Source organism: Ruditapes philippinarum, unplaced genomic scaffold (genome assembly GCF_026571515.1).
Source record: "Ruditapes philippinarum isolate M1 unplaced genomic scaffold, ASM2657151v2 ctg4415_1_1_1_1, whole genome shotgun sequence".
NCBI classification, from domain to species: Eukaryota; Metazoa; Mollusca; class Bivalvia; order Venerida; family Veneridae; genus Ruditapes; species Ruditapes philippinarum.
In genome coordinates, this window is record NW_026861745.1 from 14,620 (window position 1) to 38,513 (window position 23,894).

The window sequence follows — 23,894 nt, forward strand, 5'->3', positions numbered from 1 at the left end:
ACTTCGGGTTATTGAAAGAAGCATGCATACCAAGTTTGAAGTCATTCAGACTTATAGTGACTGAGTTATGCTCCGGACAAGCTTTAGGGGACGCCGACAACGACGCCGACACAGACGCCGCCGCCGACACCGCCGACAAAAGTAACCCCTATATGTCACCTTTTCAAGGCGACACAAAAACACAACAAGATGCTATAAAGTTTTCATTAACATCCCCAAAAACACAAAACAATGCTATAAAGTATATTTTCACATCCCCCCCAAAACCCCAACAAAAACAAAGCAATGCAGAAAAAAAATCAATGCAAAAAAAAGTAAATAAACAAGAGGGCCATGATGGCCCTGAGGTCGCTCACCTGTATATAGCCCCCCCCCCCCCGGCCCAATTTTTACCCAAGGGCTTTTATTTGTTTATTTGAACAGACTTGGTAGACACCCATAAGAAGATGTTTCATGCAAAACATCTAAGTTCTAGCTCATTGGGTTTTTTAAAAGAAGATTTTTTAAGTTTTTACTATACACATAGAGTAAAAAACAATGACACCCCTCGGGCAGGGCCAGTTTTGACCCCTGGGCTTTTATTTGAACAAACTTTGTAGATATTTACTTAAAGATGTTTCATGCTTAATATCTAAACTCTAGTTATTTGGGTTTTTTTAAAGAAGATTTTTAAGTTTTTGCTATGTATATAAGGAAAATCAATGACCCCAGGGCGGGGCCAGTTTTGACCCCAGGGCTTTTATTTGAACATACTTGGTAGACACCCATTAGAACATGTCTCATGCTAAATATCTTAGCTCTAGCTCTTTGGGTTCTTTAAAAGAAGATTTTATAAGTTTTTACTATATGCATATAAGGAAAATCAATGACCCCTGGGGAGGGGCCAATTTGGACCCCAGGGGTTTTATTTGAACAAACTTGGTAGACATTCACTAGAAGATGTTTCATGCCAAATATATAAGCTTTAGCTCTTACAGTTCTTTAAAAGAAGATTTTTTAAGTTTTTACTATATGCATATAGGGAAAATCAATGACCCCCTGGGGCGGGGCCAATTTTGACCCCAGGGCTTTTATTTGAACAAACTTGGTAGACATTTACTAGAAGATGTTTTATGCCAAATATCTAAGCTCTAGCTCTTACGGTTCTTTAAAAGAAGATTTTTTAAGTTTAAACTATATGCATATAGGGAAAATCAATTACCCCCCAGGGCGGGGCCAATTTTGACCCCAGGGCTTTTATTTGAACAAACTTGGTAGACATTCACTAGAAGATGTTTCATGCCAAATATCTAAGCTCTAGCTCTTTGGGTTGTTTAAAAGAAGATTTTTTAAGTTTTTACTTTATGCATATAGGGAAAATCAATGACCCCCCTGGGGCGGGGCCAATTTTGACCCCAGGGCTTTTATTTGAACAAACTTGGTAGACATTCACTAGAAGATGTTTCATGCCAAATATCTAAGCTCTAGCTCTTACAGTTCTTTAAAGGAAGATTTTTTAAGTGTTTACTATATGCATATAGGGAAAATCAATGACCCCCCGGGCGGGGCCAATTTTGACCCAGGGCTTTTATTTGAACAAACTTGGTAGACACTCACTAGAAGATGTTCCATGCCAAAAATCTTAGCTCTAGCTCTTACAGTTCTTTAAAAGAAGATCTTTTAAGTTTTTACTATATGCATATAGGGAAAATCAATGACCCCCCTGGGGCGGGGCCAATTTTGACCCCAGGGCTTTTATTTGAACAAACTTGGTAGACACTCATTAGAAGATGTTTCATGCCAAATATCTAAGCTCTAGCTCTTAGGGTTGTTTAAAAGAAGATATTTAAAGATTTTTCTTTCGGTTGCCATGGCAACCAGAGTTCTGCATGGAATTAAATTCTTTGAACAATTTTTAAAGGTGACCACCAAAGGAACATTCCTGTGAAGTTTGGATGAAATTGGCTCAGTGGTTTATGAGGAGATGTCATTTAAAGCAAAAGTTTACGGACGGACGACGGACGGACGCCGGACGGACGGACGCCGGACGAAAAGCGATCACAAAAGCTCACCCTGTCACTTTGTGACAGGTGAGCTAAAAATAGATTTACAAAGAGATTCAAATACAAATTAGCACTTTTAAAATGCTTTTGTTTATCTTTATTTGGTCCCTAAACAAAACTTTTAATATATACACAAAACAAAACAATGCCCTCTGTCACACAATGCATGTACATCAATGTTCTTCTGCAAAGTAGGTGGATAAAAGGAAAACAAATATATTTCTGGAATAGTTTCATTTCATAATCACATCTTTAACCAGTATAACATTAACCTCAAATTTATCATACACCTCATTGTTTCCAATTAACACCCCTCTCCCTCTAATTAGTGCACCCTCACCACATTTTGTACTAAAAACAATCTTACCTGATTATAGGCTGATAGATTTATAAATCATTAAAAAAAAAAAACCTGCATTGTAAATTTGTTTTTCAGATCATAATAATGAATAATGATTGTTATAATTGACTTGTATCTATAGTAAACATATTTTACAGCACATTCTTATAGTTCTAATTAGCGCCCGCTTTTGAAAAAATGCATGCTCAAGAGGGCATTAACTGGAGACAATACAGTAATTAACGGGCTAATTAAATTCAGGATATAATTAATGGAACACAGACATCTTCTTGACTTTACAAAGATCATTCTCCGTGTTTCTCAATGATCGTTTAAGTTGAGGCATATCATTGAGCACGTTCTGTGGGTTAGGTAGCTCTCTCCTACTCTGCATTGCCTCCATAGCTTCCAACACTGAAATAATACAACAGATTATCTAACTGATAACCATGACTACACTGAAATAATACAACATCAGATTATCTAACTTAAAGCCATGACATTAAGTACTGAAATAATACAATATCAGTTTATTAGATTGATAGCCATGATAGCTGATATTGTACAATATAAGTTCATCTAATTGAAAGAAAGAAACTTTATTACTATCTTACAAAATTTGTGCAATATACATGTACCTTCCTCTTTTTAGAGAACATCAAATTATGAGGAGAGCAGTGGGCTAGTGGTTAAGGCTTGTAGGTTTGAGTTCACCAGGGGGCATGAGTGTATTTTCTCAGACAACACAAGTACTGTTCAGTTCTAGAAAGCAGACTTAAAATTACTTCAAAATAAGCTGCAAGATTACTTCACAATCAATCTTTAAATAAATAATGTTCAAGCTAACTTAACTTTAGAATGATAATTACTTTCAATCTGTTCCTGTATTTTGTCAAACCTATCACTGATCTCTGCTTGTACTCTAAGTATATGACTCAACAGGTTCCTCTCACACACCTCTATAGGATCTTCTATTACACTCTCTGTACTGTCGGAATGATTCTCCTCACCTGTCTCCTCTACCTTGATTATTACTTCCTGTAGATATATAACAACACAATGTTTGCATGTATAATACAAATACAGTTATAGCACTTCCCTTTGTGAGTGGAGGGAAAGCATAATAACCACTTAATTGAAGTGAGTCAACATTAAAAAACTATTTCTTTCCTCAAGTAAATTTACTCACACCTTTAACACGCTACCCCCTCGTGATATAATTCCTTACATCCAAACTCAAAACAGTGATTTCATTGAGCAATAAAATCACTGTTTGGGATATATTATTTCTTAAATAATATAGCTTAGGTAAGTTTCTCATACTGTTTTATGAAAGAATAGCAAAGATGTTAAAAGCAGATTATACATTGCATGCTCAAAATTTGTTTCACTCCCACAGACAGCGATATATTGATACTTTATCTTATGCCTATCTGCACAGAAATCCGAATCACAATGAAGGCGAAACAAATACAGTGGCAATCAGATCTACATGCAAGAAATAACTTAAGTAGATCTGAACTTCAGTCTGATTGGGACAATTGTTTTAATTAATTTTCTTTTAAATGTAACAAAAGCGATGACTACCTGCTCCAAACCTGTATTGTTTTCTAACATCATAGACTGTGCTTCATCCTTTATTTCTTCATGCCCATTATCTGTAGTCAGAACTTCTTTCTCCTCTGTACCAGATTTTACAGGATTGTTCAATACATCTCCAGTTGTTGTAGAACTTTGAGATTCATCTTCCTTATCTTCAACTTTAACTTCACTAACACCTTCTTCAGTTTTCACAGTCTCAATTACTTTATTTGTATCACAAGAAGTTTCTGCTTTAATTTCTGTTTTTACTTCTTCTTCATTTTCAATTTTAATAATTTGTTTTTGTGGCACAGTTATCTCCCCTACCGCCATACTGTCTTTACTGGAACCATTCTGTGGCACAGTTGTTTCCTCTGTTTCAAAACACTCTTTACTGGAACCAGCCTTTGACACAGCTGTCTCTTCTGCCTTCACATCGCCATTACTTGAATCAACCTGTGACACACCTGTTTCCCCTACCTCTGCCTTTATGCCATCTTTACTGGAACCAGCCTGTGGCACAGCTGTCTCCCCTGAATTTATAAAATCTTTACTGGAACCAGCCTGTGGTATGGCTGTCTCCCCTGCATTAATACCATCTCTACTGGTACCAGGCTGTGGCTCCTTGGAATAATCTTTACTGCAACCAGCAATTGGCACAGCTGTCTCTCCTACATTTATACAATCTTTACTGGTGCCAGGCTGTGGCTCCTTGGAATAATCTTTACTGCAACCAGGCTGTGGCTCCTTGGAATAATCTTTACTGGAACCAGCCTGTGGCTCCTGGGAATAATCTTTACTGGAACTAGGCTGTGGTTCCTTGGAATAATCTTTACTGGAACCTGGCTGTGGCTCCTGGGAATAATCTTTACTGGAACCTGGCTGTGGCTCCTTTATACAATCTTTACTGGAACCAGCCTGTGGCTCAGCTATCTCCACTGCTTTTATACCATCTTTAATAAAACCATTCTTATCATCTGTTGTCAAAGCAAAACTTTCAAAAGTCTCAGACTCCAATACATCCCAGTCAGCTCTCCACATCTTCAACTTTGATTCATCTTTTGTTCTGATATTAGAAAAAATATATGTCAAAACACATCACTCACCCGAGATACATTGCTAGAAATGGTCACAATTTTTTAATGTTTAAGCTGCTAATGAGGTTACATTGGGTTTGCCATTTTTTAATCCAAGCTGCATACAAGTAATTTTTGAAATATTTGTAGATGTCTGCTACAAAATGATTCATGACAAATATCTAAGCTCTTGGCATTGAAATTCCACGAAAGAAACTTAATTAATTATGTGTTACTATGTATGTTTATATAAACTAAGTGACCCTCAGGGCTAGAACCAATTTTGATTCCAGGGGCATGATTTATATAACTTTCATTTAGACATTATATTTTCTAGTATATTCAAAGTTTCAAATTTAAAGTTTCAGACATAAGATTTACATTTAAAGTTTTAAACATAACATTTATAGCTAAGACTTCAGACAAAGGTTTTAAACTGTAAGATTCAAATATATGAATTACATTTTAAGTTTCAAATTTAAAGCTTCAGACACAAGATTTATATCGTAAGTTTCACAAAAGAAATTCAATATCTTAATATTTATGCTACAGTCATTAGATTTATATTCAAATATCTATGTTTCAGACATAAGATTTATATTCAAATATTTATGTTTCCGATATAAGATTTATTTTCAATTTTTAACTTTCAGATATAACATTTATATTAGAAATATTTCAGTTTCTGACAAATTGCAAGTTTCTAATATAAAATAAATAAAAAGACAACATTACAGTATAAGATATATACCTGAGAACTTTAAGCTGGAGTTTCAGGCTGTGTAATACAGCATTAAGCTGCTGTAACTCCACCACTAGTGTATGCGTAGACTTCACTGTACTACATCTCTCCTCAGACATTGGTGGTAATGGTAGAAAACTAAATGATGGTATCTCGCCAGTCTTAAACCAGTCTTGCTCATGTATATACTTGCTACTCTCTCGAACACCTAGTGATGTACAAACATATAGCTTTTAATTTATAAGCAATACAAGAGAATCAAGTCTTGATTATTTCATTATTAACATCAATATAAATGTATACAAATCAATATCATGCTGAATAATTTAATCTAATAATTTTAAAATAAATTTTAAATCTGCAAGTATATTTAATTTGTTATAAGTAAACAAGAGGGCCATTATGGATCTTAGCTCACAGAATGAAACTTAAATATGTTTTCTGATATAAGTTTATATAAATCAAGTATACCTAGGGGTTGACACCAATTTTGATCTCAGGAAGTCCAGACCTGTGTTCTACACATCATCTGATTATAAGTAATATTTCTGCCAAAAACGTTGGTTCAAAAGATACAGTGTGCACAACAAATTTTTAAAATTTCAGACAAAATGACAATAGTGTGACCTTGACCTAAGGAAGGACAACCCTCCACTGTGCACATTGTTATAGTTAATACTGCTGCCAAGTAAAAATGTAACAAACATTATTCTATGTTCTCCCTATAAAGAGCATAAAAATCAAATGAACTTACATGTTATGATTATTTTTTAAAAAGTTGAATTTATAAATTTATACATAAGTTTTACTTACCAGGTGGGTTTTCACAGACAAAACAGATGTATGTTTTTGGCAGAGTCCTCTCTGTTATACCAAAACATGCAGCATGCTGCCAGCACATACACACTTCACACTGAATTAATCCAAGTAAACATATAAATGCATTTGTTATAGGACAAATTCCCAGGACATATTGTAAAATAAACTAAACATTTTAAAACGTATTATATTGCCTTTAAAAGTATGTTTATACAATATTATTAACACTGCTGTTATCCTCAATAATACGTAAGCTGACACATAATATACATATATGCCCATATTTCCTTTGCCGGGGGATTTAATCACTAAATTTTCTACCTCATCCCATCATATTTCCAAGATCTTCATTGATTACCCATGATAACCTGAGGTGGTAAACTATGATATTTTTAACAAGGCTCGTTATAGTAAAAATTACTGTGAAAACTGTATGCCACAAAAAATGTTTATTTCAACCTTAAAAGTACTGGTATTTGTTTTGACAGAAAACACACACTTTTAACCACTGAAAATGAAATAATTCTATTTAATAATGGATTTTTATATCTCCTGGTAACTTAACACTTCAGAAAATTTTCAACGCAGATATCTTAAATTCTATCATAAAGGAAATTTGAAACTGTATCATATTTCCTTAATTTCCAATGATATTTTAAGGTGTGTGTAAACCCTTTGTATAGTTCATGTATATACCTGTATCATTAGACCATTCTCCTCCTGGAAGTCACATATACAATTGACAAGCTCATCTGGTTTCAGGAATTCTTCTGCATCAGTCACACTCGACTCCTCCAGGCTGTCTTGTTTCATACCATATACCTGTACAAAATCATCGCTGGCATAGGACTCCGTGTGTTTACTATGTGATGTTTGAGTAGGTATCTCACCTGTTTCTATAATATAATTATAACACCACATATTTTGATATAATTTCTCAAAAATCAAGAAAATATAATAGAATCTTACATCACTAAATACATTTACATAGGAATTTTACAGTATTTAACATATTTCTTTAAAGATAATCAATCTATTTAATTTGTTAGATAAAAGTCACTGAAAGGTAATTTCTAATTTTCAATTGTTTCAGACATTATAAAATCTTCCATATATTACAAAAGACACAATGTACACAGTAGTCTAGCCATTGACTATGCAAGCATGATTTGTTTGGTCTTATGTCTCACAGACACTGCAAAAAGGTCAAATGGCGACTTTCCAGCTGAACTGGCAGAAGAAGCTGGATAGCAAGCATGATGTATTAACTTCAACAGAGGACATAAGCTATGACCCAATTCCTAAATGTTGTAAGAAAATGAGAATGCAACAAAAAAACCTTTTCTTTTCTTTAGTTAGGTTTAACGTTGCACCAACACAGTATAGGTCGTATGGTAAATTTCCAGCTTTACTGGTGGAGGAAGACCTCAGAAGCCAGGCAGGAATGGGAACCAGAGTAGGATAATCTAGCTTGATAGCTTCCTCACATGAACAAATCCAAAGTCCCTGTCGAGAATCGAACCCCACATTGGTAAAGGGCAAGTGGTTTTAAGTTAATGACCATAACCACTCAGCCATGAACGCCCCACAAAATCTTTTCAATTTATGTGTCAATGGCAAATGGTAAAAATAACAGACAAACTATTCAAATAAACAGAAGCTTAATCACTAAGCAAAATAAGTACTGATTAAGTATTAGAAATTTCTTACCTTCGATATCTGGTACCTCAGGAAATTCTTGCTTCAAATCTGGCATAAACATGGCACCCTCTGCTGAAAAGTTACGGTTCTTCTTTGCAGCCAATTTCTTACCACCAACAATACTCTCAGACTCTGTAGAACCTGAACCAGTCAAAGAACAGACTACTCTTTAAGTGAAATAAGCAAAATAAGGAACAATTTACATATTCTTATGGCAATAGACTTACTCCGGAATTAATAATATTTTGAGAGTTTTTCCCAGCTAACCAGGGGGTACAAACAAACTTTTAAATTAACAGATTCGAAAATAAGCACAAACAGGGTTACTAGTCTATTGTGACCAGTAGGGTACCATGAAGCTTTAACAGCAAGTTTCTTTGTACTGGGAGATAAGATTGGATATTCTTGCATATCAGACAGGATTATCTACCGTTTACACTGGTGCTAGAAAACTCTGTCTTACACCCCCCATGTAAGACAAGTTTTCGCGCTTTAAATGACGCATTGTCGCACGCCTTTTATGATTGAATTGCGTTCTTAGAATTACGTCACTTAACCATTATGAATGAAGTTGTAAGTTCATACGCTATTATAAGAAAAAAGTACGCAATGAAAATCAATATCAATTTTCGTAATTTCTGTTCTGAATATAATTGATATGTAATATGCAAGAAAAAGAATCAAACACTGGCTGTCTGTGAAGACTGGAATATCTAGCTCTCGGTTAACGTTTTAGCGGAAACTCGGCAGAGCCTCGTTACCGCCATTAACAGTTAGCCTCAAGCTAGATATTCCAATCTGTACCGGCAGCCAGTGTAAGATTCTTATAATCCCACATTTGCTGAGTTCCAGATAACATCTACTGATTGTGTTTATTAAAATCAACAGTTCTATGAACAGCAATATCCATAAGTTGCTTGTATTGATGCAAACTTTACATCATTTTCAAAATTAGTTAAATTACCTGTGATTTTATTTTGGGAAAATATTTGCAAAATTCTCTGCAGTGCAAATGAATTCAGGATAAATTTGCTGATTTAAACAAGCAGTTTACCTGTCCACTAAGTTAAACATGGATGTGTGCTTATACAGTCAAACGTGTATTAAGCAACCGTGCAAGGGAAACACCCAAAACGGTCGCATTTAAAGTGGTTGCATAAGACAAAAGTCGCTTAATACACATGGTCGCATGAGCAAGTTAGACTGTATTAATTAAAAGGAATAATGTATGGTAATGTAAACAACAACAGCAAAAAAATTCCACAACTTACATGTGCTAGTTGTTTTTCTTCTCCTTTTGGCAGGTGTTGGTAGAGGGGTATCACCATTTATATGATAGTATTTTATATGATAATCTAGTAGATGTTCCTTCCTGAAGCTTTTATTACAGCCTTGGTACTGACACTTGTACTGATTGTGATCCGATTCCACCACAAATGCTTTTGGTGGGAGCACTCCAATAGGTGCAACTGCAATTCAATAGTAGTAGTTGAAACATTTATTTAGCTAGCCTGTGAGGACCCCAAAGTGCATAGAGCCCCAAATGCAAAGTTACAATGCTCATTACTATTACAAGGGGCCAATATTATAAAGAAATATTCTAATCTCAACTCAGATCTCAGGTATGGTCAGAAACAGGCACAGAGTGAGAATTGACCAATGAAAATCCTGATATCTGAGCTTGGTCTCAGGAAGAGATATTATAACCTTGGGGCCTGGTTAGAGATGACGTATAAATATATCAAGTTTGTAAAATATTTCAACCACTATCAAGTCTGCCTGTTTGCTTGTTTTTCTATTTCTATGCTGGTTTTCATACAAATTTGTTGGTCATATCTCTGCCAACTATCCACCTGAAGGTGATAACATCAATAATTACTAATTTCTCAGCAAGTAATTGACTGCTTGCCTTATTCATCATGAATTCTGATTCAGCTGTGAGAGACAAATAACCATTATACCCAATGTCCCTGGTCAATTTCACAGAGAAATTACACCTGGTGTCATTATATGAAGTATTACTGAAGTTACCCCAAAAAGATTAAAATATGTATACGCCCCGTCATTTAGAGGCAGGCACGTAACCACTAGCAAGGCTTCTGTTAGTGGCAGTTAGAGAGTCATTTACTCCTTGATTTGTGACTTCCAAAATGTAATGCTTTTCCGTCTTTATTAAATCATGTGACTTCCAATTTTTGGAATGCCCTGCACTAGGCAACCTTTACCCTTAACTTCAACTAACAAATTTTAATCAAAACTCAAATACATTATTGCATTCATATTAACAAACAATTCTGCAAACCATTTAAAGAAATAACTACTATTCATACACATGCAATACAGTTGGTCTCTCAAACTGACACTTAGCACTGACATATCACAATATATAAAATATGACTATAATGATTTAATAAGATTACTCATCTCGCGTGGTATGTGACTAAAAATTATTCTTACTACTTTCTTTGAGATCTAAAAAAATAATTAAGGCCTTTACCTGGAGTTGGCACCTGGGGTTGACCCATGATTTGACCAGCACTGGTTCCTGGCACTCCTATATTGTCAATCTACAACATATTAACAATCAAAACTATTCATAACCATTCCAGAACAGTATATCAAAAACTTAGGACAAATGTTTAAACACTTGAAAATAAATGGTATATTATCTTTTTTATTTAAAGAAAGCAGTTATACTTAACAGTAAGACTTACAAACATTCAGTATAAGTATGGAAACATTGCATAAACATGTGAAGCAATTTTACTTGCAAATGTAATGAACACAATAAATTCCAATGGACATTCCTTATATCACATGTTTTAATATTCGATTACAAATGTTCATTTGTATTTTCATTTGTATTAACATTACATTGAAAGTCAAAAATATGTTTCTCTTAATACTCTCACAACAGATCAGACCCGCATTACTGTTCAGACCCTCACAATGGTAAACACCCTCACAATGGACCAAACCCTCACAATAGTTCAGACCATCACAATAGTTCAGACCCTCACAATAGTTCAGACCCTCACAATAGTTCAGACCCTCACAATAGTTCAGACCATCACAATAGTTCAGACCCTCACAATAGTTCAGACCCTCACAATAGTTCAGACCATCACAATAGTTCAGACCATCACAATAGTTTAGACCATCACAATAGTTCAGACCCTCACAATAGTTCAGACCCTCACAATGGACCAGAACCTCAAACTGGTTCAGACCCTCACACTAACAACGAAAAAGACATGTTGTTTAGAGATGTAGAAGTTTCATTTATTAAAGACAAAAATATGTTTCTCTCCATACTCTCACAACAGATCAAACTCTAACAATGAATCAGACTATCACAATAGATAAGGCCCTCATGTAAAATAGATCTGAACTTACCTTACTACCTTCACCATAGTCAGTCTGTGTAGATACAGGTTCTGACTTGATCTGTACATCAGGTGTGACAGATTCTCCCAGGCCCGTCACTGATGCATCACTGAACAGTCCCGGTACTATCAGCCGTCTCTTCTTTGTTCTAGGCTGTTTCTTCTCACTGTCTGTGGAGGATTCTCTCCCCCCACCTGCTTCCAACTTTACCTTCTCACCTGACCTGACATCTTGAATATCTGGTTGGCTTACTACAACAATATAAACACGTAACATTCTATAAAGTTTAAATAGTTGTCATATTGATTAGCAAATATTTCGTACCGAAAATGCTTTCATATTAATATATTATTAGTTATAAAGATTTTTGGCAGGTTATATGTCCCTATATAAACGGTTGTTTGTAAATATAACCCGAGCCGCTACTAGTGCCCCACAAGTTATAATCATTATGCAGTACATGTAAATTAATTTTATATCAATAATTTTATATTTACATGAATGGTCTGTACAGTCCAGCTTCAGTTTAGCCTTTTTACATACAGCCTCTGGAACAGGATCGATCTCAAACGACTGAAAATAAGACAACATTTTACTTGATAAATATGAAAATGGTACACAACCGCAAGCTATACTCAATCTGTTCTTTGACAGGTGGCAACTATAAATCTGTTAAATGAAACTGTTTCCTGTTTCTTTAGTAGGGATTTCATATACAATTCTTATTCACTTATATTGATTGTTGATATTTACTCTGAAAACTAGTAGATTTATATAACCTGTATAATCTGTTTAAGTTTAACATGAATCCAGGGTTATATGGTTTTTTTTTCTAGAGTTCAAACTCAGATCTTTGATTGGTCAGACACCAGTACAGAATAAAAATTGACCAATGAAAATTCTGATATTTCAGACAGAACTCAGGAAAGGGTTTAATTCATCTCGAGGCATGATCCTATAAAGTTGTTGCTCTTCATTTATTGTACTTAACCCAGTGTGTACTTGGAGTATTTCGATAGTACATTTACAGAACACAATCTATTTCCCTTGAATAGCAATCAATTTTTTTCCAGATATTACATAAAATTATGATAATTGTGAAGATAAAGATGTTGATATACCAATTACAATCAGAATAGCAGACTTGTTCATGTAAATCAATAAAAAATACCATGCCAGAACAATACCTTGACAGTAAGTAATATTCTTTAAAATTAGATACTTACCTTTTGTCTATATTCTTTTGGCATAGATCTCACATTGATAGGCTGTACAAGTTTTTTGAAACCATCATAAAATATAACCTCATACGCTCCTGAAATAAACATTCAAATAATAAACGGCACATAATTTTATTTTTGATTTGTACATAGTAGATTATCATACATCATGTGATAATACATTGATCAAAATACATAAACAATACATTTTCAATGAATTATAACAAACATTAAAGACAATGTCATGTTACATTAATTTTATTAGCCACTATAAGTTATTACTTAATGATTAAATAAGATGATCACCATAAAGTGAAATGCATTGTTTTATGTTTTCAATTTATTCCAATATAGCATTTTTTTTATAAAGAACAAAAAAGCCCTTTTCAGTTCCTAATTAAATATGAAACATTTTACAATAAAGATGTAACAAACTTGGTATTAAAATCTTACAATTAAGACACCATACTGTTTAAATAGTTGTTATGTTGTTGCTGTTTTGGGTTGGGTTTTTTTTTTCAAAAAAAATTAACATGTTTTGCATGTTGTCAATGATGCAAATATTTTTCTACCTCAAACTTTGTTTTCAAAACAGATAAGTGTACCATACTAAGATTATTTGGATTGCAATTAAACTCCCTTAAGTTAGGTTGATGGATATATACATATGGTATATACATAGACTAAATTACTTTATAAACTTACCATTTGGCATTATATTAGTTATCTTGGCAGGGTACATCTTACAATCTGTCCACTTGGCATATACTGCATCCCCTATCTTGTGCTCCTAGTTCATAATTCATATATCAGTTAGATATTATCTTATACATTGAGACATTCTTAATTCAAACTTTAATTGTTAATAATATTATGTACAAAGACCAAGACAGTTAATTTTATCTGTTCACAAAATAGTTAATTTTCTGTTCACAGCTTCAATTGACAGATCCCTTACTCTGTCTTTTTATTTGAATAACAATAGATTTAACCACAAACACTAACATTTGCTATTTTGTTAACAAATATGTTGTGGTGAAATTCTTATTGTATCCACTAATCTGATAATTAGAATTGGACAGGTCACTCAGGGATCTATGCATTAGAGTATTTCTAAGTTATCAAAATCACATACAAGTAGTATTTTATTAAGGGTAGAGACCTATTTAATCAGAACTGATCAAATAACTTTAATATGATAGCAGCTGTCAATTAATGTACTGATTTCTAAGTTTAATATCACTATATCTTCACTCTTAAAACATTATGTGCAAATATACATATACAAATACGATTCTATTTACCTTGAGAGGTTTTTTGCTAACATTTTTGGCAGAGCCCCGGCCTGAACCCGATGTTGATCTAGCTCGTTTACTTCTCTCTTTGCGTTCGGAGTGTCTCACCAGGGGTCTGATACGATCTGATGACATGTCAATCCATTCATCATATCTCTGATTCCAGCCATCAAAATGTATTAGCACCTTCATATCATCTTCATTAATTGAACGAATCTTTGCAGGAAACCTGGACAAGGAAAACTGGACAGTTGTACTTTTGTCTTAAGTCTTATTTTCACTCTTAAACAATCTTTATTTCCTATTAGGTTTCAAGTGTTATTAAGCATAGTGCATTTATATGCATTATTTCAGACCCAAACAACAACTAAAAAATTACATTATTTTTTATAAAAAACGTTCAGTAGCTGTTTAAGAAAAAAGACTGTAAAACCCATGAAATTTACTAATATATAACAAAGTTGTGAGTGTAAGTAAGAGAATAAGAGAGTAGTGGCATTATACGTGCATTACATGAGGTTTAGCCATGGGATTCCCTGATATCTAATGCATGGAGAATAAACTGATATTAAGGCAACAAACTGTCAATAATTATACTGTTAACTGAGACAATATAAAATGAGGTACTTCATTTCATAAATTATGAAAGTCTGTGTTTGAACCACTGAGCCCCACCTGAATAGGCACACATACCAAGAATTGAGGTAATCCATGGCCTCTAATCGTTCACCTTTTCTCCAGCTGATGCCTAACCGCTGTGGCAGCTGAAGGTTTTTAACAGAGCCCGATGATGATGACATACTGTCGTAGTCTAAATGCCGGAGATCACCAAGCTTAAATCTTGTGTTAGGTGTACCCTTCTCTGAGCTGGAGCATGTTAATGACTGGTCACTTTGACTGGCAGGTGTCACCATACCTGTAACATTATACATGTATATTAATAATTAACATGAGATATGATTTTGTATAATTTACTTTACATGTTTAAGTCTGGATGCCAGGTTTTAACCTTAATTTTTCAGTGATTTTTCACAAAATATCACAGGGGCCTATAAAAGGTCTCTTTCCAATGGGATTTTCTTTAAAATCATGCAGTTTTCCGAATGATCTTAACTTACACAAGCTTTCCAAATTAGCATTTTTAGAGACACTTTTCCTTAAAATCAAAGGACTAAGGCCTTTTCCCAATTAAGTGTTAAAAAAACTGATTTGTTAAGTAGCGAAATTTTGTTAAAAATACTTGAAATTTATATCACTGTGAAAATAAGGTCTTGGAAACTAATTTTCTACATCTTGCTAATTTAAAATTAGTCATATTCGTAACTTTAGCAAACTTGTTAATCTTAAAAACATACTCAAAAGAATAAATATAGCAGCATAATCATATGGAATCATGTGTACAATAAAGAATTGACTTACCTGATTCTGGCAAACTTTTAGGAACATCAAAATGATCTTTCACTGGTGTCAATGATTCCTCCCTTTTAGGATCAACCATTTGACCATCTACAACCTCCCCTTCAATTCCTGCACTTTCTCCACCTAGAGTAAACCTCGGAACAGTAGTGTGACTGTCATCTCCGGTCACCGCTGGTTCAACGGGATCCCTAGATGCTGCAGGCTGAGGTACAGAATCTGGAGGGTCCTGAGGAGATGTCCCATCAGGCATTGCTAATTCACTGACTAAACAATCTCCCTCAGAATTAACAGGATCAATAAGGCTACCATCTGGCTTAGTAGCAAAATGACTGCTGGCTAACATTTCTGAACTGTCATCTAAAAGAAACAAAAATAATCATTTTGATGTCTAGAAGACTAGATGGCTTCATGTGAAAATGTCAGTTTGCCACTCACACAGTCTGTCTTTCTGTTACATTTTCCCCTCACTTTTAAAAGCATTAAGTTATTAACAGCAGGAATCTGTTATTAATTGTAAGCTTGGAAAATTAAAAAGAAAAAGTATACCACTTGCTTTTGAAGGGCCATCAAATTTCTGATTTTGAATTATTTTTCTTTATTTGTCCATATATTTATATAGTGAATTATTGAACATTCCCACTTGTCCATACAGGCTGTGTGACAACCTGGGCAATAGGGACACATGATTTTGCCATTCCTGCAAATTTCTAACAAATATTTAAGTGTTGGTTGGAGTATTTTGATCTGGAACTGGTATGTCACTCAAATAGATTTTATGAGTCCTAGTTCTCGTGCTGTGTTGAAGAACCAAAGTTTTCTGTTTTTCCCCCCCAAAATTCAATCATTACAATACATACAAGTATTGTATAATTCTGTTTATCGATAACTAGAATATTTCTGACAACCTTTATCACTGTCCACATCTAGTATGAAATGGTAATATATTGTTATGGATAGACATGTAAACAATTTGACAGTGTGACGAGATTTTACCTTTCCTTTACGTGAATTCTGCTCTGTCATTTCCGTGATTTGTGTGGTTGTTTATCAACTATATATATAACAGTAGACAGTATAAATATTCAATGATTCGAGTTAAAGAACCATTGAAATATCGTTCAGAACTGTGAACATGATCCGGGTCGCGAAATAACCTGACAATTGAGCGTAGATACTCAACTGACCAAAGAATAACAATAATAACGATCAGATATGTAGAAATATACCTGAACTATTATTCCATTACAATAGATGCAGAAAGTATACACTAAAAGTGTCACTAGAACACAAAGATGTGTATTATTTACATTTTCTAGCTGACGGATTCAGCGGAAATAAGTTCCATATCCGGCCAAATTCCGAGAAAGTACTGTAATGCAACGAAACTACCATAATCATATTTTGGAAAGAGTGACTATTATATAAAAATCTGTCGATATTTTATGTCTTTATTATTCTATAAAAGAATAATAACATTTTAGCGGATCCTTGACGGATCTATTTTGTCTGACGGCGTATGAGCCATGACTGTGCTATGTTTAGCGGAACGCTGTGACTGGTTAACTAATTCCGTTGTCGAATCTTATTGGATAAGAGTACTTTTGAATGTTTTAGCGGCGGGCAAATTTCATTTCGGAATTAACACGCCAAAGTCTATAAATACAGACGCTCAATTCAGTTGAGCAGCTTTTCCAACCTTGAAACATGGACTAACAAGGTTATTATTTGAACAGTAGCTCAACCCTAACTAAAAATCCGCCAAACAACGGAAATCCGTCAAAACTTGAACATTCCGCTAAATAAATATTCCGCTAGAAGACTTTTACTGTAATTTACGCGAAACACGTTCATATAACCCCTTCTTTAACAACTTTACATTGACGAACTCATTAGATCTACAATAATAATACCAACGGCAAGGGCAATAATTTACATGTTTTAAAGTATTTAATTATCCTGTTTTATGCATTTGTTTAACAGAAGATCTTAATAAATAAGATTAACTGTACTTGAGCGTTTTGGTATTTTCAAGTGTTTATATTCTTTTTAATTGATTAAGTTTTATGGTAAATTACCGTACCATTTAACTTCAGTAGCCTTAAAAGTGATCCTGACAAAATCATTTCAACAGTGACAACGGTAACAATATGTTTCCATATTTATTATTAAAAGTAGTCCTTTAATAAAATCTTTTGTCACTCCTTGCCATTTTGATACTTATTTTTAACTTAATAAAAAGATCAAGATGAAATTTACATTGTAAGATGTTTTGCTTTAAAATATATATTTCAAATAATATACATAATGTACAAACCAGTTATATCTGTTGTGTCCATAGGCGTTGCTGTTGTGCTGGTGTCTTCAGACATTTTGTTTCTTTAACCTGCATTAAAGTAAAACATAAATATTTCTCAAAAGAAAACCGACAAACAAATGAACTTGAATCAATATAATGCAAAAATTAAAGCAGTGAATGAGCCAAAATCTAAAATGTTATCCTTACTTTGCCATGTCCTAAAAAAAAAGTGTCAGGTGATGCAGGCAATCATAATCAGAGAGTTATCAGACCCCAGCTTGAATATGGAAGTGTAGATACTAGGTTATCCCTTCTCTATAAGATTCACCACAGTCTGGTTGCTATCCCCATAGCAAAATATTTGACACCCCTCTCCCAAACATCATCATGCCATGGCCATCCCTTAAAATGTTATAGGCTATTCACAGCAAGCTTAGACTATTATAAATTCTCATTGTTTCCTAGAACAGTGTACCACTGGAACAACCTGCCCCCTGCAGTTGCCCTACTCCCTACCCAAGAGTAGTTCAGTGCAGCCATAGCTTGCATCGAACATATCTCACCCTAGTTATCAGCCCCTGTTTTTAACATTTTTAAATATTCTTTTATCCTCTTTTAAACAACTCTTAACTTCCTTGCAAATTTTCACGTGCAGTCTCAAATAATGACCTTGGAATAGTGGAGATATTGTCAATACACAAAATAGCACAAATTAGGAAAAGAGTCAACTCGGCCCTATACCAACTCGGCACGGGTCAACTCGGCCCACTTTACAAAAATATATAGGCCTATAACGTATTAACTTTGCTTTGCATGTTGTTAAGGTAAATGAATAATAAGAAATATCTTATTATTATTATATAATTATACATTGTACCTCTGCTGAAATAAAGTATATTTAGAAAAAAAAGGTTATTTATTTGTCTAGCAGATTCGATATAATTAATATAGACACAGGCACGATTATCGAACCTGGGAAGAAAAAATATGAACAGATTGATAAAATAACTTCATATTTTTTCTTCCCAGGTCCGATACTTGTGCCTGTGAATATAGATATAATAAAAATGTGTTTCCTTAGATGCGTTTTGTTTGTAAAGTAATTTTCAAAAAAATATGAAACAAAAATGTGTTTACTTAATAGCATAAGCTTCTAATTAATTGCAGGTGGTCACTAATCAAATTTGAATGAATGAGTCAATCATAATTATCATCTGATTAATCGGTATCTTTAACATACACATTGATTGATAATAATAGCCCGTGACAATACGAGTCCTTTGATGTCTTTTACCCATTTTTAAAAGTGGGCCGAGTTGACCCGTGCCGAGTTGGAATAGGGCCGAGTATGTTTTAGGGCCGAGCTGACCCGGATTCCACAAATTATACCTCGATGCATGGGGGGGGGGAATGACAGACTATTCTCTCCCTTACCAGTTCCTCCCCCTGACGGTTCTCTCCCTAACCGTTTCCTCCCCTGACGGTTCTCTCCCAAATTTGAAATATGCAGACAGTTCTCCCCCATTTTTTTTTATAGGTTATCAATTTAGTTTTGACTTAATGTAATCTAATAATATTTCTTAGTGAAGATTATTAAAATAATGTGTTTGATATTAACTGCATTTTATGTTTTATGTTTATCAGCTGAAAAGTGTTTGTAAATTTAACACCTTTTTTCGGTATTTATACGCCCGTTTGAAAAACGGGACGTATTATGGGAACGCCCCTGGCGGGCGGGCGGGCGGCGTCCAATTTTGTCCGGAGCATATCTCCTACATGTATGGAGGGATTTTAATGAAACTTCATAGAAATGTTCACCACTATGAGGAGCAGTGTCGCGCACATGAACCAGGTCTCTAGGTCAAAGGTCAAGGTCACACTTAGAGGTCATTGAAAAATGCTTGTCCGGAGCAAAACTTCCACATGTATAGAGGGATTTCTATATTACTTGGCACAAATGTTCACCATTGTGAGGCGGAGTGTCGCGTGCAAGATTCAGGTCCTTGCGTCCAAGGTCAAGGTCACACATAGAGGTCAAAGTTCAGATAAAAATATGAAGATGTGTATATGTACCATTTAGTCATCATTTATTGAGGGATTGTAACACAAATGGTCATTATCAAGACTATGGCTGTGATACATATAATTTAGGTCAATATATACAAGGTCAAGGTCACTAAAGATGATGAAATATCCAGATTTTGTAAATAGAATTTAATCAAAGGGCAACAACAAAGTTATTACTTTGTTCATAAATGACTTACACAATTACTCCCCTTGATCTACTTTCACTTTCAATTCTAAAAATAGAATTTAATCAAAGGGCATAAAATAATCCTCTTTCTTGGACTTGAGTATGTTCTAAAGAATGTAACATTTATTTACACATGTTTCATTCATTGGTCAAGATTCTTAACTGTGATAACTATGGTGTTCTGTAGACTTGGTATTTGTTCATAAAGATCATACAGTAATTACCTTATCAAATGTAAATACTTTCTCATAGAAATTTAATTATATTTTAATTTTCAAGTAAATATCAGTTCAGCTCATTCAAAGATTAAGAATTGTAATGAAATGTATTTCCCTAGAATAAAATCTTAAATCAGAATTTTTTAGTTATTAAATTACAATTACATGTACTTTTTATCTTCCCTACTGATTTGTTTTAAGGTTCATTTAACAACACAGTGCCAAGGATAAAAACTTGCTTGCTAGATAACACTTATCCATAATGCCCCCATCTCCATCTAAAGCTTTCGTAAACGGGCGTATTTTGTGACTATGGCACCCTTGTTTAATCCTATCAACACCTTCATCGTGAGAGATATAGATTATTGGACAATGATTGGACACCTGTAATTATGTTAAGGTCTAGCTTGTAAATACTTATTCATCAATACCTTTTCACAGCTATCTTAATCTAATCAACACCTTGATTTTTAATAAACATCTCAATTATCTCTGACAGCAAACTTAAGGCATGTGTGTATTGAACCCCCTTTTCATTATACAAAAGTATGAACAATTAAAATTCATTCATCATTTTTTGCTTATAAATTTCATATTTATTTATTAAAATAATAATAATAATATCTTATGAATATCCTTATCAAGTAAATTATTCATTAATTATTTTCAATGGCAAAACACATTAAAAAGTATACATTACATCTAATTTAAAAAATCAGAATAATTAACTAATTGGCTAAAAAAAGTTTTTCTAATTTAATTTATATCAATTGATAATATTAAAGGTAACCAATTTATTAAACATCTAAATACTTCATTAAAGTATTTTTTATCTCTAATTTATATCATTCTATAATAAACTTACCCATTAATGATTTATTTAACATCTAAACACTTCAATAAAATCTTCTTTTTTTTCTAATTTATATCAATTATGTATAAACTTACCCATTTATTTATCATCTAAATAATTTAATAATAATTTAATAATAAAAATAAGAATGGGGAGGAACTGTCTGCTTATTTGCAAAGATACAGACGGTTCTCCCCCAAAATAGGGAGAGAACCGTCAGGGAGGAAACGTCAGGGGAGGAACTGGTAAGGGAGAGAATAGTCTGACTACCGGGGGGGGGGATGGGGGGAGAGATTGCAGGCTCCACAACTTATGTAAACACTAATCTTCATAACAGATAACAGGGACCGTTCAAGCCAGCGGATATGGTCTGACCCTTAAGCGTCTGAGAGTGAAACGAGATCATCAGTGATCACCTTATTTCATAATTTGCAATTTAAAAGCTGAAAATAGACAAAAAAAAATAGGGAAAAAATATTTGTCAGATTATGCATGCAATTTTCGTCTCCAAAATAGATACTGTATAATTTAAATACTAATTAACAAATACTTTAAACAATATTCGTGGCTCATCACACATTTAAACCATTACTAACCTATGCAAAACCAAATTCTAATTTTTTACGCATGCCTCAGGCGCCATCTTTGTTTTGCTTATAAAGAATAAAGTCCGTAAGATGCCGGACCCTAATGGATGGTTGGGAAAATCCCGGGATTCGAGATCCGGAACGCTAATAAACTACGTGTTGATTATTATTAGAGGCAATAAAACGTTAGAATTTTTATCATATCGTTTTTTATGACCAGGATATTGATTTAAACTTAAGATTTAAATATGTGTAGAGCTATTTATTAACAAACATGAAAAGCGGAAATCACGTATTGATCTGTGCCTAAATAGTAAAATCAAAGTTCTTGTTAATACACAATTAGCAGTAAGTTTTATGTTAATGTATTTCATCATCATCATCATCATCATCATCACCACCACCATCATCATCATCATCATCATCATCATTATTATTTTGAACAACTTATCATCGGAAAAGATCTTAAGATATATGCTTTAACATACTCGTTATGTTGACAACAATGTTAATTCAATTATTATATTAATATATATTGTAGATCAATTGATACCACGGATTTATATTACATGTAATATAAATCTGTGTTGATACACTTGACCCCCGTTTTGTTCTTGTCGTTTTCTGGCCATAGTCAGGGGCGTAGCTTGAAAGAAACCAATGTGTAGGCACTTGTGTTAGGGGGGTCCGGGGGCATGCTCCCCCGGAAAATTTTGAAAATCTACATTGCCATAGCTGCATTCTGGGGTATGTTAAGGCATGTTCTGAAGGAAGGGTATTCATAATTTTGCTGAATTTTGGTCACATTTTTTCCATCAATTTAAAGATGAGTGACCATACTTATATCACTAACTCAACGCAAAGCGACTGTGACATTTTGGCAAAAAGAGCTTTTTTTCCGTATATAGTTTTGGGTAATAATATATGAATCCAGAACTATACATTTAAAAAGAACAAATTTATGCAATTTTTTAAAGCAATCATCAAAATTTCAAAATTCAAAATAAGGTTGTCTAAATATATAATTAGAAAATAATGAAAACAAAGATCAACAAGATCGAACCCCATTAACTAAATGCACCCCTATACACCGCACAATCGGTATTTAAATACCAATTGATGATGAAATATCTAATGTCACACAAACAGCGTCGAATACATTTTCTCAATAAGATTTTATGGAATGAAAACCTTAGTGAAACATATATAGAACATAGAATACACTGTTTACGTGAAGTCAAACATATAAAGAAAGTAAAGACAAAGCAAACTTACACCTTCAGTAACTCAATAAGTACGTTACCTACAGTAATGTAAAAAAAAGAATTCCGAAGAACTTTTATTATCAAACATTTTTGTAATTTGAATGAACTATTTCGCGCGAAGTAGTGTTAGAATGTTCAAAAATCTATTTCACAATTGTAATAATTACTTTCAGTGTGAATGAATTTGGCATGTCAGAACGCTCATATTCATTTACATGTACATGTTTATTTTAAAAATGTTTATTTTCTAAAAAAATCGGATATTTTCAATCATGTTTTTCCTTACATTCTTCCTTTCTTCTAATAATTCTCCATAGTAAGTTACCTAAGTCTCTCTATAGTGATAATTCAACAATCAATTATTCTCTAATTTTTCGTTGTACATTCAAAGAGCTTACAGACTATCCGCAATTTTTTGTATCTTTATTTTGAAAATTACTTTAGCTGGAGAGGTGTTGTATTACATGTTTTCCAATTCAATCTGAATTAAATTGTTGTGAAATGTTTGTAAATGTTACTTTAAGTGCAATTTAATGAATAAATAAAGTTTCATTAAAGTATAAATTAAAAAAAGAGAATTGCATCGCCAGCGTTAAACGCAGGGTTCTCAATAACAGCAGGCCACATGCAGGCCAAAATGACTGGCTGAAATCATCAGTAGGCCTGTTGGAACTTTGTAAGATATACAGTTTTCTTACTTTTATGCAGAAAATTTGTGTTTGAATTACACAAAAGGCCTGCAAAAGTAATAGTCTTGTTTTATAGTATCCCAGATAGCATTCTATATGGGACCCATGTG

At 33.7% G+C, this 23,894-nt stretch overlaps 1 protein-coding gene across 1 annotated transcript; it reads right to left on the reverse strand.

The window, feature by feature from the left end:
• Positions 1-469: 469 nt before the first annotated feature.
• LOC132716672 (uncharacterized) lies at positions 470-21,956 on the reverse strand. Its single transcript, XM_060699991.1, has 18 exons — positions 21,840-21,956; positions 17,937-18,005; positions 15,623-15,979; positions 14,897-15,119; positions 14,213-14,432; positions 13,614-13,698; positions 12,915-13,003; positions 12,186-12,261; positions 11,698-11,939; positions 10,799-10,868; positions 9,573-9,770; positions 8,311-8,442; positions 7,297-7,496; positions 6,595-6,694; positions 5,791-5,989; positions 3,970-5,029; positions 3,252-3,420; positions 470-2,796 (listed from the first exon to the last, which is right to left on the reverse strand). Exons 2-18 carry the CDS (start codon positions 17,989-17,991, stop codon positions 2,651-2,653), a joined length of 3,621 nt encoding a protein of 1,206 aa, XP_060555974.1. The 5' UTR covers positions 17,992-18,005; positions 21,840-21,956; the 3' UTR covers positions 470-2,650.
• Positions 21,957-23,894: the final 1,938 nt, after the last annotated feature.